The 19,847-nt window shown below is 28.9% G+C and overlaps 1 protein-coding gene and 1 non-coding gene across 5 annotated transcripts; one reads left to right on the forward strand and one right to left on the reverse strand.

Moving 5' to 3' along the window:
* The first annotated feature begins 54 nt into the window (after positions 1-54).
* LOC116774066 (facilitated trehalose transporter Tret1-2 homolog) lies at positions 55-9,052 on the forward strand. 4 transcript variants are annotated; one of them, XM_061521310.1, is made up of 9 exons: positions 55-99; positions 4,730-4,772; positions 4,892-4,989; positions 5,820-5,954; positions 6,080-6,163; positions 6,245-6,514; positions 6,724-6,844; positions 7,331-7,465; positions 7,561-9,052. In XM_061521310.1, the coding sequence occupies exons 2-9, from the start codon at positions 4,730-4,732 to the stop codon at positions 8,124-8,126; spliced, it is 1,452 nt and encodes a 483-aa protein (XP_061377294.1). In that variant the 5' UTR covers positions 55-99; the 3' UTR covers positions 8,127-9,052. The 4 variants fall into 4 exon arrangements, with proteins under 4 accessions (XP_061377294.1, XP_061377296.1, XP_032522590.2 ...); XM_061521312.1 differs by lacking the exon at positions 55-99 and adding an exon at positions 107-133; XM_032666699.2 differs by lacking the exon at positions 55-99 and adding an exon at positions 1,743-1,931.
* An 8,342-nt stretch (positions 9,053-17,394) lies between these two features.
* Trnad-guc (transfer RNA aspartic acid (anticodon GUC)) lies at positions 17,395-17,466 on the reverse strand. The gene has a single exon. It is a non-coding gene; the product is annotated as a tRNA-Asp (tRNA).
* Between the last annotated feature and the right edge of the window lie 2,381 nt (positions 17,467-19,847).

Raw genomic sequence — 19,847 nt, forward strand, 5'->3', positions numbered from 1 at the left:
CTTTAAATTCTATACATATATATAATATAGCTGACATTTTTGGTACTTGCAACGATCTACTTGATATTTCTTTGACATTTTAATGTCAAATTTAGAAAAGTAAGTAAATTTTCAATAACTCGATTTATATATTGTAAGCTATGAAATACTTGTTTTCTTATGCTTCTTATTTTATTTTAAAATGCTAGTAGGTAATTATGTTAGCGCAATTTGATAATATAAGAATAGAGCGAGATCCAACCAAGCCACAAAAATAGTGGTTAGAAAATTTTCTTCTTTGATTAAAACAATTTTAGCTTACCACCGCCTAGAATTGGATGTTATTATTTTTTTCATACTTTTTTTTTAAAGCCAGATGTTGAGTGATTTACAATTTTTTTCCGAGTAAAAGTCAACACATCCTATGTAGATCGTAATAAAATACTTGCTAATTCAAACTATCAACAATTTGTAGAATTGTAATAATGTTTAATTTTTATGCAAATCTTAGATATTACTTTTTTAAAAAGAGAGTTATTTTTGATAAGTTATCGCCCCGTAAATTATTCCAAAAAATAAATCTACAAATTGGTTGCACTCCGAGTAAGAAATTCCTTTCCGAAAGTAGATACTGTCAATTTTAATGTTTATCAGCGAAACTCCCATATGTTTTTTTTGTATTTATTACAATCGATGAATTAAAAATGTAATAAATAATGATTAATTTTTTTTACGCAAAAATATGTGAAAGTTATAGTTAGTACGAGTTTGCATCGTCAGCTTATCACCAAAAAATATCCAAGAATTACAATAATAATTCATTAATCATCCACAACTATTTCCGCTCTGAACGCCTTTAGCCTAACTCCTACTCCGCAGTTGATTGTAATGCGACACGTGATAGCTCGACACCTGATAGCTCGACATAGGGATTTAGGGCAATGTTATAAAAATAACAATAATAACATGATCCTATTTTATATATAAAAAATATTTCATTATATCAGTTAATAAGTCATAATTAATCCTAATAAGCGTATCCCTTTGATTTGATTTGATTCATTTTAATGATTAATTTATTCAGATCATCATTTATGTAATATGTAGACTACACATTTTTTATTCCATTTCATAATGGAGTCAACATGTTCCTTAATTTATTATCACCCGCGCATTTATTTTTATACAGAAGAATAAAATTTTAAAATATACTATATCATGTAATATTTAAAATACATCTTTAAAACGATTATAATAAGCTAAGTTACTATTACCAGTAACAAGTTGAAATCTGATTCTAATACGTCTCGATACTTCCATACACATCGCAAAACACTTATAAATAAACCTTACGTTCTCAAGATTTGTTAAATTTCTAAATCGACATACAGAGAAAGAATTTTCCTTAACAGAGAAATCTTTTGAAGAATCTCTATAGTTAATATTTTTATATATTATATTTATCCACAACAAACATGTCATACACAAAGACGTCTTATTCAGATCACTGTAAACACATTTTTATATTTCCTCTCATAATTATATTTTCATATGAAAAAAAATAATAATATTTTTACATAATAACAACTACTGAAGAATAAAAATAAAATCTTCTATATATTATTGACACGACTGCCAGGTTAGGACGCTATTAAATAAGATAAACTTTTCGTTAAATATTCCATTTATTAATTATCACTCAATATTTGTCTTAATTCTATTTAAATAAAAAAAAAATATCCCCTAAATATAAAACTGAGTTTAAAATCAGAACGATAGTCGTATCCTGACAGATAACTTTTTATCATAGGTACAACTTTTCCATTACAAGCTTCAGTATGCATTTATATTCGAATGAATAGTGACGGGAAGGAATAAGACGTGAGGTTTTAAATAAATTCCGTTTTTACTAAAAAGTGTTCCAGCAATGTCTTAAAAATACTTTAACAAATGTAAGTATGTAATATATTTGTTGATTATACAATGTGCCTCTTACAAGTGTTATCGCAACGTGGGGGTCGTAGTATTTATTTCTATGGTGACCTGCTTTGTACTGTGAGGAAATAAAATTCATTTTGTGCCACTGATATTTTTCATATATGAATAAAGACCGAAATGGCTCCGTACTATTGTCTAAATTTTTTTCTCTCTTTGATATTTTAATGATACTAAGATTCAAATAACCTTTTTTAATTATCACATACGAGTATATCTGTCTTTCTTTATAAGGTAATCGTGTTTGGTGGTTTACAAATATATTTTTAATTTGGAAAGTTTAATAGTGAATTTCAAAGAAGCAAGCGAAGTCGTTTATTCAATCCATTGTGGGTGAAACCTGTTGTACCTTTATCGAAATTACTAAAAGATAATTAAATAATTTACGATTTATAAATGTATATACAACACACTCGTAATCTTTTAAAATACTATCTATATTTTCTTATATCTAATTAAAAAAGATAAAAACCTTACATCATCGAGTTTATTCTATTGTGTATTTGTGTTATACATTTAAATTTTTAAGGGCAAACCTTTAATATATGTATCTTTTGAATTAAATTAAAAACAAAAAAATAATCACAATAATATTTTCTCAAGTAATTATTATTATTACATAGTTTTGAAAATATAACATCAAATTATAATATAATAACTTTCACTTATTAAACAATTACGGAGCTTGATATTTTAAATACCTTTTATTAGTCCAATATAAAATATTCAACGTCGCTCTATCATTGAAAAGTTTTAAGCGCTTAAACAATGTACCGGCAGATATTTTTCGGTTATCTTGTAACTCATGCCCATGTCAATGCCTTTAACACAATGTTAAAATTATTATTTTTCGACCGTAATCACATATTCTTACGTAGTACTGCAAGTGCCGTCTTATTTATATTTAAGATGTACAGTTTTTCAACTCTTCCGATCTATTGAATTCCATGTAGAGTTTCTTAATAGGCAGAATTCAAATTTTCGTTAGATATTTTAAACTAACAGCGGATGAATAATCCTGAAGATAAAGTTAAAACCTTATTGTAAGCAACGAGTATAAAATTGATATATATTTTTTTAAATTAAAAACCACGTAAGAAAATTTTTGGACGATCTTCATATGATTATAACAATTCTCTAAAGATACAGTATAACTTTTCAAATAAATTATTGGGACCCCTAATCTTTTATTTTGCGACACAACATGCGATAGTAGATCTATTTTGTGTGCACTAATTTGCTTAGCCCAAGTTTGCGTCGTCACAATACCAAGCAAGCTTTTCCTGTTTCTCAGTAATTAGCCTACGTCAATAGTATAATACGTGAAGATCTATAAATGAAAAACTATTAACGCTCCGTATGTAGTGACGACCGAACTTTGGGTAAGCATACAGACGCTTTATTATTATTTTTTAAGTAAAGTAAGTTAAGCATATTAAATGTTACAACTGTTTTATCATTACAAAGAGAATTACTTGTTTAATCTATTGTTTATGATATAGTAAACATGTTTTTCTCTTTAATGAGAAGTATTAATTACATTTCCATCAATTATATTTAAAGATAACAACAGTATTAAAATAAATTAATCTAACGCTTAAGTGTGTTTGTTTTGAACCTTTTATCCTTAACGTCTTAAAATTATTTATCCGATTTCAGCTTTGTTTAAAAAAAAAAATTAGTGTAATATTTTGTTAAAAAAGTTTTTCCAACTTGTAAAGTTTAAATCTTAATGATTTTTTAATGTCGAGTTTAAGGATAATATTAGCGTTTATAATGTTATCAAGATACTTTTTAATCATTTATCCGCAATTTCGTGTTGCTATATAAAATAAAACAAATATATGTACATATTTACTATAAGTGTACATTTCGTGAGATTACTTCATATAAACCATTTCTTTCGGATTAGGCTAATTACACTATTATTGCGAAGGTCTCTGATATTATAATATAAATATTTCTGTGAAGTACGTTGGGTTATATTCATTTACTGGTTTTAATAGCGAGCAGTAGGATCTTATAACCACAGATCATAATACAATTTCTCAGAATATAATTACGACTGGTAGAGAGTTCTTAGTAATCGTAGAAAACTCAAATTACACTTTTAAGTAATTCCAACAAACAGGATTATTTCGTGTAAGTATATATACATTTCAAATAATATATCATTGCTTATTAATTGTATAATGCAATTTATTTATTATACACAGATGATGATTTTTTTTTATATGATACTAGTCGTGATATGTTTATAGTTCATGTATTAAAATATAACGGTCGCTGTTAAAGTGTACCTTAGAAGTTAATTCTAAGGATACAAAAGTAGGGGCAAGTGAGCAAACATTACACAACAATTTATATAGCTTCGATTACTAATATTGGTTATAACCAGTTTCGACCGGTTATGCTATTATATTGGTTAAGTTTAAAATAATTCAGATTTTAATTTTAATCCTTTCATTTGCCTCTCTGTTGGCTATCCAAGCCATCTGTAACCTTGAGATGTAAAATTATGTTCTGTTACAATGAATAGAGCGCAAAAACGAAAACTTTTAGCTTTTTCCTCTTTGATTATTTCGTGGAAGTCACCAACATTGTTACACAATGAGTTCATTCAGCCAATTGTGATACTGAAACCAATCAACGATCTTTATGTATTTTAATTTATAAATTAAAAATCATTGTGAGTTATACGGCTTGGATGGTTTATATTGTTATATAATAAAATTGTTATTAAATTATTTCACAGATGGAACATGGCAGGTTTATTCAATACATGACAGCATTCGCACGTAAGTTAAAATATTCTATTAGCTTTTTAAATACTTATAGAATGTGTTAATTGAAGTATTTTATTTTTTTACTTTGAACAAGGAGGTTTAAATAAATGTATTAATTTTTTTGCTGCCAGTGTCATTGTCTACCGCCACATTGGGTGTGTCCTCAGCATGGCCAACTCCCGTCATACCAAAGTTTCATAGAAATGAAACTAATGTACAAATAACTGACGTAAGTTATATATATAATAACAACATTTAGATTTGCCGTTTAACGAGGCACTTCATCCAATCGTCATAGACAATACTTTAGCACTGCTGGACTGATATTAACCAAATGTACCTAAGAATCATCCCAAGAAAACAGGCTTTCAAATGAGTACTTTTTCGAATATTGTTTCATACAGTCTAAAGAAAAGTTAGCCAACGATCTACTATTATTTAATATAGTAACTGTAATTTGTAACTTCAATCTTTGTTTTGAGAAACATAAAACCACTTACGATGTTTTTTGTGTACTAAAAAATAAGAAAATATCGGTAAGGATTCTCACAAGAAACCCTAATAGATGAAGTTCCGTTCGTTATGACGGTTGAATATACAGAAGGCTTAATTCACCGACTCGTTTCACGATGCGATAGCTTGATTGGAAAAATTTTGTGGAACAAGCCAACATTCCGCAAGTACGAGTATTTCTCTTGTTGATGAAATTTTTTCATTCAAAATTTCCTATAACTATTTTAATTTATATTAATTGTTATTTGAGTTGTATATTACTTGGATTCCCGACTTATTTCCAGTATTTAAATTTATGAAATTATAGTAAATACTCCAGCAACATGTTCTTTCATTATAACACTCATTAAATGGTTCCGTGATATGAAAAGGTTACTTGAGAAAATGTTTGAAAGTGTAAATTAATTATTATTGTTTAAATTATTATGACTCATTTATATTGTGAATATTTTTCCTTTCCTTCAAGTGAACATAAAACTCTTATTAACAATATAAGCCATGTATTTAACAGAAACGTATAACTATATATAATAATTATGTTAATAGAATGAAATAGCCACAATGTTGGCGATGTCAGCCCCCGGTTTTGTGGCTGGCAGCTTACTCACCAGATTTGTGGCGGACAGCTTCGGAACTCAAACCACTGTTTTAGCGAGCGCATTACCAATCGCTACTGGCACGGTATGAAGTTTTCACTGTTCCTTACGTAATACTTATCTGTAAAAAGTTTATTAATAAGGGTTTCATTTAAAATTTCAATTCGAAATTTAATTTTTTTTCTCTTGTCTATGGACATTTCTCTCCAGGTAATTGCAGTGTTGGCAACGCAGGCTTGGTTGTTGTTCATCATGAAATTCTTGTGGGGCTTTGGAACTGGGATGGTTTCCACGGTTTGTATCAGAATCAGTTTTCATCAGTTTTTATATTGATAGTCTTTTATAAAAACATCAATGATTTTTATTATTTCTTAGGTGGTGACGATGTATTTAGCTGAAATAGCCGACAAAGATATTCGTGGTACCTTAGCAGTTGGAACAAGGTTCATGTTTAACCTCGGCAGTCTTCTTGTCATTTCTATAGGACCTTTCCTATCATTTAGCACATTAAATTACTGCATACTAGGATTGCCTGTAATATTTTTTACAGCTTGTCTATGGATACCTGAATCTCCATATTATTATTTGAAGAAAGGCAAAGTGGAACAAGCGAGGCGAGTTCTCATAAGATTAAAAGGGGAAGAGGTGAAAATAATTTAATATCACTTTAACAAATATAAAATCCTATCAGAATGTTAGTTCTGTCAAAAGATATAGAGATTAAACTCAGCACTTAGTCTTTTCAATGTAAAGTTTAACAAAGACTTCTCAGTGTAGTTTATCTGAAAAGTAAACAGTTTACAAAAAGTTTCCAAAAAGCCATTTTAAACTTTTAGAACGTTTTAAACTTCTAGAACGCAGAGATCGAATTAGAGTCTTTAAAGGCAGATGTGAATAAGGAAATGCGACATTCTGGGACGGTTTGCGAATTATTTACTGGGAGACAATATAGACGTCCGCTCGTAATAGCATTGGGTAAGTATCTGTTAAACGACTGAAAGAAATATGTAGTGCACATAGTTTATATAGACCTATAACTATATGAGCTAAGGTTAATAGTTCTTCCAGTGCAGATAAGCCTTCTCATGGTAAAAAACAAACGAATATATGGTTTGGTAAGTGGCTGGCGTCGATCATGCATAACTCAAGGTGTTGTTTTAAGTGTGTTATTTTAGGGATTGTAGACACATGCGATTAGATTATGGGATAAGACTGAGAGGAATGAGTAAGAAGGGGTTGGGGTACTTTGACTCATAGCAAATAATTGCCATTGTAATCCTACTAATTGATGCTAACTTTTTCTAATAGTATTGGCCTGTCAGAAGATATCGAATATTACTAGATTTTCTAAAATTATAATTTGACCAACTTAAGTGTGATGAAACTCTGTCTATGAAAGAGAAATTATATATTTAAATAACGTAATTAAATGAATATTAAAAAGCTTAATTAATGTTTAAGGTTTGAAGGTAACCCAGATAATGACGGGTACACTTACTATACAGCAGTATTTAGGGCGTATTATGCAAGATGCAAACATCAATATGAAATTATCAACTATACTGGTTATTTTTGGTATAGTCAAGTTTGTTGTTGGTAAGTGATAATAAATGAGTTTCTAGCTTTGACAATCTGTATATCACCAATGATAGATAAAGTCGAGATTTGAAATGACTTTTTTATGATTCCAGGTATAATGTCTTCCATTTTGGTAGACAGAGTTGGACGGAGACCGCTTTTGATATATTCATATTTCGCTTTCGGCCTCTGTGTGGCAACAGCTGGTTCATACTTTTTTTTATTGGATGTCGTTTCTTTAAACCCATCAGTTCTCAGACCATACGGTATTGTACCGTTTGTGGCTATAATTCTTTGTAGTGTAGTGTCCACTTTAGGTTTCAATTCGATTATAAGCATCATATCAGCGGAAGTTTTCCCCTTAAACGTCAAACCAGTAGCCATGACAACGCTTAATGTTTTCGGAGGTTTCGCCGGATTCTCCGTGGCTAAAACGTATCAGGCCGTGAAGAATATATCCGGTTTGTGCGGTGCGTTCTGGATGTTCTCTTTGATAGCGTTTTCTGGTGCTGTATTTTCATATTTCGTCGTACCAGAAACGAGAGGGAAGAGTCTGCGTGAGATTCAAGAAATCTTTCAAATTAATGATAACATTGAAACCAAGATCGAAGAGACGCTTTTATCAAAACAAAATGGCGGCACAGAGCTCAACGTACTGAATAAAGAGTACAGCTTGTAGGAATGTTAATAAATAAGGCTTTAGACTTTAAAATTTAAGACTGAAACCTTTTATACATGTTCTTTAATTTGTAAGTACGATAACAGACTTGTCCGTTAAGTTTAAAAAACGTCTGAAGGTATATTCAGAAAACTCGAAGAAAGGGAATTCTAGGCTTATGAAACATAAATGTCCCATAAATATATATATATAACTTAAGCTTGAAAGTGTACTTATATATTTAATAAAAATTGCAGGCAATCGGCTATTGCTACTGTGTGAGAGAGTCCACAATTACCTAATATCATTATGATCTTTAAAATGTTGTCATAATTCATATATTTTTCACATAAAGCAACTTTTTTTTCAAAATTATTGATTTTTTGTTATTTTTATTGGTATTTTAATTTTTGTTTTATCTGTGCATTAGAATAGCAATATTTGATTAGTCACTTTGTTTGTATGAGATGTATTCATTTGGTATTAGTCTCTTTTGCAACTTCAAATTAAATGTTGAATCTTTTAAAGTTTTTAATTAATACTTACGTTGATGCGATTATGTAGCAAGATTTATGAATATTCTTGAGTTGGTATATAACTTAGTGATGCAAACTAGTATTTAAGGAGTACTAAATAGGGTTGAAAATCCAAGTACCGAGAGTCACTCAAATGTTTTAAGCCTTTGCTTCATTCAAGTTTCCGTGCTCGAATGTGCAAAGTTCTATTATATGTGTACAAAATGTACAAGGTGTAGCATTTATAAAAATAAGTTACTCTCAGTGCACGAATGTCACATATTTTTCCGTGTGTTTCCATGTGTAATGAGACGTTTAAGCTTTTTCTATGGAAACAGTTTTAATGTAGAGGCTATATTTCATATATTTTTTTAATTAATGAAAAACATTTTACAAAGTTTATAATTTCTAATAAAAAATTATAAATATCGCTACACGTATTTCATTTTTTTATGTATTATACCCCAAAATGAAGTAACAAAAATATTAGGTAGTTAAAACCAAGTCATTAAAATAAATTAAAATATTTCACAAAAGGTAACCATGATTATAAAATAGTAGTATTTCGTAATAAATAAAGGAGGATGAGGTTTTATACACAAGCAAGATATTAAAGTAGTATTGTACTTGAAAATTTTCTAAACCTAATATTTGATTTGAAGCAAAAATCTTTACGTAAAAGAAACGTCAACTATTATTTTTTTTTAATAATTTTACTATTCATAAGAGTATTTAGCTGTTAATCTTTTGGTTTGGAACAAACATATCATGTAATGATTTTCTGAATTTCGTTTTAGTGAAAAATAATTAAAATACTATAATCGCACATTCCGAATCATGATTACATATTAAAATTCCCGGAAACTTATATAACGCTTTTATAAAAGTGACTTCTGTTGCGTTTTATAGATATAGTAAGTATCTGTGAAAACTTTATTTGTTCAGACGCTTTATGCTCGTATACCTACTTACTATTTATATCAGATATCTGAAATATACGAGATAGGCTCAACACTATACAATAGTTCTTTGATATTCTTGCAGATGCGTGTTTATTTGTTAAATCAGATATATGCGATTTTATGTTGATGTAGGTTTTTAAGTTTAATCTTTATAGCCTACTCTTTATAATACGTTTATACGTTTCTGATCTATGCAAATTTCGATTTTACAACTGTTCAAGATTGAGTTATCAAGTGATAAAGGCTAATGTAATCCTGCATGTTTTTAAATATTAACGTTTCATAAAAATAATTATATATTGCTTTAAAAAAGTAATTCCTTAACGTTATACATTGAGAAATATTGTGAGAAGGTTAAATAATATTATAAGATATTTCTATGAGACGTTCACGAACTTTATTTGGACGAGGATAACGAAATAATTGATGTTAAGTAGGTATAAAGGTCGGATGTTTAAGATTCATTCAAAAGCTGGTAAAAATGTAATTAATTGTTCGTTCTGTATTAATTAAGTCTAAGTTAAAAATTTTACTTGGAGCATAAATATTATTTTTAATAACAAACCTTTGCAAATTATAAAAAATTATGTTGATTTTTGAATGAAAAACAGTCAATACTTCGTATAAGGTGACAATGACGAAATTGGACTAAGTGTACTGCTTTATATGCTTTTTTTTTATGATTTTCCTTGTATTTGTTATTCTTCCTCTTCCATGATGAAAGCCCGGATATTAACAGCGGATATTAAAGATGATTGTTATTCGAAGCTACTGTTTTGATGACTTCTTATTTCTTTATATTTAGTAATAAATACAAAAAATAAATATTGAAAAATATATATATATATATCGGATTTATTACAAATTCATTATTTTAAAGACAGGACGCCAGCCTCGCTGACGTCACTGATGTCACTTATTTCAGTTCGTTCCAGATATTTTAAAATGAAACTTCAATTCTGCTAAATGTTCTTGTATTTCTCGAAGGTTCTTCATAATCACATTCTTTATGATCCGCACTCGCTGAACTCTGCAGTCTACTGTCGTCCGTCCAGACGTCATATTTATACCAGAATTCAAACATAGTTCTATTCTCTTTGATTTCGTTTTACTTTTAAACAATAGTAACGACGACCAATAAGTTGTTATAATAATTGATGACAGCCTTGAGTTATTTTCATGTTGCATCCGTCATTGAAGCTGCTTGCGCCGATATATATATGTAAAAAAAAATAATAATACTAATATATCTTATAAAGCATTCTATTTTACTGATATTAAATCATTCGTACGAAATTAATATACAAATGCACTATGCATTGATAAAACTTCAGAAAAAAAAAATAAAATATCAAACGAACGAATATTTTAAAATTTGTGTTTGCTATACTTTTACGGTTTTAATTATAACCGGAAAAGGTCGCGATACGGACACTACTGAAGCTTTTTGTTCATATCCGATGAACCGTTGACGTGTGTTTCCTAGCGTTATACAAAACTGTAAATAGTCAAACATTTAAACAATTAATAGCATAAACCTGGTTACGGTCACCGATCTGTTTTTCTTTTAGATTATATTTATTATTTTGTTTATTTATTTGTACTAAAAATAAAAATATACACAACAATAAAAAGTATTATAAAAGGTGCCATCATTAATTCGTTCAGATTATATTGGGTATAAGTAACGTAGTACAGATAACAACTGAATCTACCTAGTGTTAAATTATCTATTACAATTAATTGAGTATAAAATAAACCAATTATAATGAAAACATATTTCTTATTATTAACAAGAGCAATAATATTACTATACCGTTTTTAAATTTGTTATAATTTTATAACTACCTTTATATATAGGTAGATACATACATTGGAAACAAAAATTATAAATTCTTCTCAACGAAATAATGTTTATGCAAGTTGTCCGAATCATTCGCTTTATAATTACTATATAATATGATTATACGTTTATTTTAGTATAGTAAAAAAACTATGTATTTTTATCTTTTATTTTCTTTAACATATTTGAATTTTAGATTCACAAGTTAAGGTACATAATACTGTATTGTTTAACGTTTTAGGTTCTTGGTCTCTATGGTATTGTTCAAAGAAATTTTTAACAAGCTGATAAGTTTCAACACCATCAATTTTAATATCTTCTTTATGCACATATGAATAAAAGCCATATTGCTATTTTTTAGTTGTATTAGTTGCGGATTAGTCATACGACTTGTTATTTGGTGTCTGTATACTTTGTGAGACATGTTCGCAATTCCAATCGCTGTTGAAAATTTATCTTGTTCCATTTCCGGCAACCATTGCACGAGAAGTCTCAGACGAGTATCCGAGCTATTGTTTTTGTCAATTCCGAGTTTCTTCATTAATTAATGACGACCCTTGACGATTGAATATTTAATTCTAATTTAATCAGCCCTTTAATGTACAAGTATAGTAAACAGACTATTAATTTCAGATTATAAGAATGTATTTGTCATAAATATCGTTTTATTTTAATTTGGTAGCCATTTTTGTGGTGCTACTAAATCATTTTTAAGACTATAACAATTTAAGTTCATAAGAATTATTAGGTATCATTATTCAAACTGCACATTGATTTCGCGGTAATTTAAACGATATCTTTACTGTTTATATCAATTAGAAAGCTACTAGATTGATTTAAAATTAATTTTAAACATTACAATCGAATTGTGTCATTTGTAATGTCCTGGAGTTAAATTTTATATCAGCAGTTTATATATATTTATGTTATGAAAATATGCTTCAAATACAATAATATAATATAAAACACACAACGCTGATGAACTTTAATTAAATAAGCAGGATATGTTTCAGAAGTATCAACTAGGAGCGTGCGTGATCACAACGTACAGAGCACAGAATACAAATGAACGTCAAACACACCGTGTTTGTGTTTTGTTTAATTAAACTTTATTATTAAAAATATTATTCACTTTTATCTTAGGAATTCTGTTTTGCTTACTAATTTGTGAGTTTATTTAATAGCAGCCTTTATAATTGTTTTGTTTTTCATACAAAAACGTTTAAAAAAGTTTTGTTTTATAATATAGCGCCTTTTGAAAGTGAATTCCATCTGCGTCTATCTAAGCAGTGGAATCATTTTATTTGAGGAAAAAGACCGCTTTAATAAACTCTTTACACAGTTATGAAGCTGGTATGAAATATTTTAAGAGATACAAAGTACGAAGGGACCATTCTTAGGTCAAAGGCAATCTTGGTTACAAATGTAGCAGAAGGATAAAAGAAAACAAAAAAGTTATTTTGTATTTTACATCACTGATCATGATTATTTGAATTTTTATATTTGAATACGCTTTTTTGTAAATTAAAATAATAATAATAATAAAGTAATGAAGAACAATCATATCTGTTATTCAGTAAACAGTAATCCAATAGAATTTTGTACATTAACAAAAATACAGAATGCAATACATAACAATTTTATAAAATTCAGTGGGTCCGTAAAGATGTCTCATAATCCATTAACAAAATCCAACTATAAAAATGATAAGTAACACGTATTATTAATGTATTTTTGTACATTTTATTAGTCCCTATACCTTTTATAATCGTAAGAACATTAGCTGAATCCATTTTTTCGTCCCTTTAATTACATTATTTCGCATATAACCTTTACACAACCAATGTTAAAACTTAATACTATTAATTTTTTGTTTCCGTTGCAAGAATATCACCTATATATAGAAAAGCAGAATTAATAAATAAGGAAACAATGTTTAATTCGTTAGAAGAAGCAGAATTTTTTTTATTGGCCCAAACGTCGAACTAAATCGACCCTCTCTTTTATTGGAAAGAAGTAAGGAACGTTATATTACTCAGAAGTCTCTTTGAACCTATTAAATCTCTAGGCGTTCATATCATCAATTTCTGGAATTGGCTAAAGACTAGGCGGGACTTTGAAAGAGTATAAGGCGTCGTAAACTAGGCAATAAGCTTCCTAGCTTGCTTATTAAGGGTATATCACCATTACCTCTTTTAAACTTACATGTCTACGGAATAGGAAGATTTGTCTTAGTTTTATCATTGTTTTTACATAAGGTTATGGATTACGGGATGGATAAAAAATAATAGCATAAAAAATTGCTGTTTAGATTTTTGAGGGTACTTTTTAAAAACTAACAGGCAACTATTGAATTTACGAAATTAGTTTAATGAGCTTCAAGGAGCATTGTTTAAATTTTTTTTAACATTTAATAAATTATATACTCTTGTGTCACGTCAAAGGACCTTTAGTTAAATCAGTTGAAAACAAAACGGATATACAGAAGACATGATTATTTTGTATAAGTGCGGTGAACTGAGATTACGTAAATATACTTTTGCTTTTTATTTCCTATGATACATACCTTCTGAAACTTAGTTTCAAGAGTCGTGTCATAAAACTTCAAATAAAGCTGTTTTATTTTACTATATTAAGATTATTTTATCACAAAAGGTATCTCAAAAGGTCAGTGGAATAGGCCTACCAGGGAAACCACATTAAAAAAACGCGCCAAGTACACTACCTGAAAGCTGGCGTGGAAACGTGCGCATATTATGACGATTACAACTCTTTAAACTTTTAGAATAGTTATATCTCAAACGTGTCTCTTAGAAAAAAAGTATTCTGACATTTTTTATATATAATATCTGATCTAAAATTTTTCTCTGAGCTAATTTTATGACAAAACTTACCGTTTTGCCGAAAATTGCGAAAAACCCGTTTTCGTGACCATTGACCCCGAGTAAATTTTTTTGGACATGCCGAAACGATGAGGACTTTTGACATTTCCTTTAAAATAGTGTACTGAACAATCGTACCAAAGTTCAGCCAAGTCGGAGTTTTTGTAACTTTGGATGTCTAAATTGACCGAACTATACTGGTATTACGCTATTTGTAGATGTGGAAAATAATTAAGTGAGTTGATATTGTGCGATAATTTAAGACTGTATCGAGCGAATCTCTCTTTTTATGTAGGTTTTTAGATAATAATATTTTTTTATGTGTGAGTAAATAGATGTTTGTCCGCTTGAGTTCGTACGAATAAAATTTCCACGTTATCATTTATAACCTCTGAGTTGGTATCACGGACACTTGTATAAAATGTTTAGAGAATCTTTATTTATATATATATATATATATATATATATATATATATATATTTATTTAATTCTCTTACTGAAAATAGCAAGTTAGAGGTTATTAAATCTTTAAATAACTGAAGTGAATATTAAGCACATTCTCATGTCTGTCATATGTCATCTGCCCCTGACCAAGGTTGTTGCAAAGAAATAAAAACGTGGGGAGCATGCGGTTAAAGTAATAATAAACAAGTATTAGTTTATATTTAATATAAAGTCTTTGATAATGTGATTTAAGCGAGATATTCATGTTTAATTAATAAAAATGATATGATTTTTTTTTGTAAAAATTCAAATGTTCATAACATTATCGCTAACTTATTGTTTATCTCATCATCATCAAATAACTAATAAAGTAATTATATACATAGCAGTATCAGTTCTGATGTCTTTAATATAGTAGATAGCCACAGTATTTAAACAAGTTTAATGAATATTTAATAATTTGTAAACTATTTCCTTTTTTTAGTAACAAAAAAAAAATTCGTAAGTCCATTTTGTTTGTATTCTGTAATTCACTTTATGAACTTAGTAATGACAATTATTATCAATTATAAGGAGCCAGCAACGTCATACAGGAGCAGGCATAGGATCATACTTAATTTTAAGCTCTTACGGTATATTAATAAAACGATATCCTGAAATACGGTCTGTGTGTTAAACTGTCCGACGTGAGAGGATTAAGAGTGTACAGAGAGTCCTTCACAACGATGCTGTCCATCGAGAGGACGATCATAATGATCGTAGACTAAATATTGAGGATCAATTAATTATAGAGTGTTAATATTACAATGAATTCTATTAATTCGTATAATAAATGTAAATATGACGTAAGCTGTTGACTGTGTTCAAGCAATTTTAATTGAGAGATCCTAAATCCTATGGATTTAATATCTGCGTAATAAATTATGTATGGGACGGTAAAAATTAAATTAGGTCAAATGCAACTGGTTTAATATACTTATTATATAATAAATATGTTATATACTTTACGGTTTTCAAACCAACTGAGAATAGTGCAGACTTTTTTTATATATAAATAATGTTTGTTTATATGTTATCGACTTATTAATTTTATTACACGGATGTTAGTTGTTCTCAATCTCAATAAAACTGTGATTCACGACTCCGGTGAAATAACTCTGTTATGGGACGAAAAATACAATGATATCTATAAAGATAAAGTTTCCTTTGTATAAACTGTCTCAATATGTGGAAGTTTATTAATTCCGTTCATAGTTTTTTCATAATTGCGTTAAGTATTATACCTATAATTCATAATTAAATAAAGGGTAAAATATTGTTAAACTGTTTTTATGCAAAAATATCAAAAAACATTTTTTTTTAAATACATTCATTACACAATTTAAGTTCTGAATATTTTTCGTTTAATTAACCCCGTTTTAGACAAGTCTTCTCTATTTTGAAATGTCAGTCAAGGGAAAAGGAGTGGACCAAAAAAAAAACCTAAAAAGTGCTGCTTTGTATAAAGAAAATAAATATTTCAGACCTTTACAAACCCGCAATACTATTCCAAAATTCAATGTATAAATGTTAATAGACCAGTAGTTTCGAAAACATATAATAAATTATCAATGAGTAAAATAAAATAAGATAAAAGTATGTACATGTAATCTAGAATGTCAAATATAGTTTCTTAAAATAAAGTAGTAACAGTATTATTACCCGAAACTTGCATTGTCACACAGAGAGTATATAAGTGGGGTTAATAGCTTGTCATTTATCAATCGTCACTCATTATAGTATTCACTTCAGTTATTATTGAATAGGGGAAAAGCTTCGTATGTATTGTGACGATGCAAAATTTGTGCTAAGCGTATAAAGGTTTGCTAAGTTTAATCAAAGGTGGTTATGGATTTTTATTTTGCCACGTAAATTAAATCAGAAAGTCTGGTTTGAGGGGGCTCAAGAAAGTTAGGTTATAATAAAGTTAAAGCTATAATTTGTTTCGACTTTCTTCATATATTTTAATACCTTTAATATATTTAAACATATATGTTCTAGTCAAAGTCGATTATCTATTTATGAAAAAATATTATCGAATCGAATGAGATATTATAATGTATAAATATGAATTTGAAAGTCCGGTGTTTCTCTACGTTTTTGAAGTCTCTATATGACTTTTTATTATATTTTTATCTTAAAAGAAAAAAATATTTGCTATAATTTTTATAAATTTAAGCCTTACTTATATAACCCGCGGTTTATTCCGAACATGAAATCCAACGCTTTAAACCTAAGAGCGGTTCAAAGTCGAAATTTCCGTAAATATTTTATTCTTCAATAGCGTCAGGCGCACCATAAATTTAAACTCCTTTGAGACCTTATGTTTTATGGTGTGCTGTGGTTAAGACAGACCGGTTTTTTTTTTAATTTGCCATTTGATATGCATAAATTATGTCCGTCTATGAATATTTGTTTTCGCTTTTTAATTTTGGAATTTCAGCTACTTACTGCAGCTGCTAGTAATCATAATTTCTGTGTAATACGATCTAAGGAAAAAGTTTTAAATTTATTATATAATACTTTTAATTTAGAATTTACTCAAAGAATCCTGCAGTTTGGAATATAATTATGACTTGTAACACATTTAATATAAAAAAAGAACTCTCCGGCGGGGAATCGAACCCCGGTCTCCCGCGTGACAGGCGGGGATACTGACCACTATACTACCGAAGACATATCGGAAAACGACCAATATTAAACAATTTCGTTAAATTGTCATTCAACTCTTACTGAATATTTTAAATACATTTTTTTTAAATATTTTTGACACATACTATAATTGTATCTAAACGAATCACAAAAATTTAACAGTAGACCGTCAATTTTGCGTAGCAAAAAATAAAAAAAGCTGTAAGTACAGATAAAGAATTCTATTGAGAAATAGTTGTTAACAATTTAAAAGTTTCAGATTTTATACGTACTATTTACTGATATACAAGATACGAAACCTCTCAGCATTCCATGGATTCACTGTGCAGATGCCGGGTCCATCGCAATGCAGGGAGAGGAGCTTGAACAGTGACTGGGACTTGGGGGTGACGCACAAATAATATAGTAAAAAAATTAAAAATACTTCGATTATATTGTATGAGTGTGTACATCAGTAGCTAAACCTGCGTTGTAATAAAATTATAATTTGATGATAAAGACACTTTTGAAGATGTATCTTCTTAGAAAAGAAAAGCAAATATAAAGTAAATATAAAAAATTGGACCAGTCCTTGTATTATGCGTTCTGTAACTGATATGTAGTTTCTACTTGTTACTAATGATTTGAGCATGTGTATGGTGACTGAAGTTACCAAAATATGGCGAGTATAGAGGCAAAACCAGGAGTGTCACTAAAAAATATATATTTTTTTTTATTACAATATTTTCACTCTCCCGCGTATTATTATTCAGCAAAACACAAAAAGCCTAAAAATGAATATAGTAAGATGTATTACATAAATTTCAAAACTCTATAAAGGAACGAGATAGGGAAATTCCACAGGGTAACGGATCTTAAGAAGGAATGACCATACCAGAGGTATGATTTGCTGAGCCTTAGTCGCCAAAGACTAAACCCCTTGCAGTGATTGATGTAGGAATAGGCCAATTATTCAGAAAATTTTCTTTTTTTTTCACAGTTAATATCTGAGAAAATACTCATGTCCCGTGCAGTCCCAAAGAGGAATAATGTGTGTAAGAGAACACTAGAGCTTCTTTACACTTAAGCAATTATAATGGAACATGGGAGAAATCACCTTCAGTGGCAAAAACGGGAACTGGATCAGACACATGAAATGCATTTCAATTGCCAGAATTTTCCTAACACATTTTTTACCTATTGGTACAAGGACATATGGGATTTAATATTTTGCTTTGAGGGACTCAATCTTACTTTGACAGCATTTATCATGTATAATTATTAAAAAAAGTATAACTCGGCCATTCCTTGCATGGGACACAGTGAAGATTACCAGTTTTTGTATTGTACAAATTAAACTAAAGTTCCTATTAGCAGTTTTTTAATGCTAATAACATAACTTTGTGTTTTTGTGACATTTCTTGCTTTGCATATGTACTCTCCATATACACTTCGATAAACTGTCTCTAAAATCTTTGTAATTAATACTTAAGTGACACTTTCCTGAAAGTACATCCAAAGCTGACAAATATGTCACAATGTTAGCTTTTGTAAATCCAACAGTCAATTAAGAATATACTGAGTTTTATTTTGATTTCATTTATGAATTAAGATATTTTTAAAGATATACCTGAAGTGACATTTTGGGTGTCATTATCACGTAATATATCTTTTTACAATTTCTTAATTATACTGTTATAAGTTGTGCGTTCATAAATATTTAGTAACAATGGACGTTTATTTTGTGTAAATATTTATTACCTTTTATTTTCTGTCTATTTATCACTTGAAAAAAAATAGTTGATAAATCTCTCCCCTTTTTGGAGTCGGTTAGACTATTTGCTCATTTGTTATACTAATGGTTTTAACATTATTTTACATGCAACAAAAATAAGAATATTCCTCGAGTAAACAATAATATGCAACGTTTCTATAATATAATTTAGAAAAGCTAAAATGTGTAATTTTGTGTGCTTATACAAACCAGAAAAGCGACCCATTTTGCATCAGTTGCAATTATTTAACATAAGAATGGATCCATAGAAGCAGAGTTATAAATTGGGTAATTAATAAGGATCACACTCAATTTTAAGCTCTTACGGTATATTAATAAAACGATATCCTGAAATACGGTCTGTGTGTTAAACTGTCCGACGTGAGAGGATTAAGAGTGTACAGAGAGTCCTTCACAACGATGCTGTCCATCGAGAGGACGATCATAATGATCGTAGACTAAATAATGAGGGTCAATTAATTATAGAGTGTTAATATAACAATGAATTCTATTAATTCGTATAGTAAATGTAAATAAATATGTCTTCAATCAAAATTGTTTAAGCGGTATTTTTATCGTTTTTAATGTGTTTATTTATTATGGTGTATTGAGATTTGAGAATATTTTAATATCACTCAATCTTATTTTGCCT

The sequence above is a fragment of the Danaus plexippus genome, chromosome 8, assembly GCF_018135715.1.
Source record: "Danaus plexippus chromosome 8, MEX_DaPlex, whole genome shotgun sequence".
NCBI lineage: Eukaryota > Metazoa > Arthropoda > Insecta > Lepidoptera > Nymphalidae > Danaus > Danaus plexippus.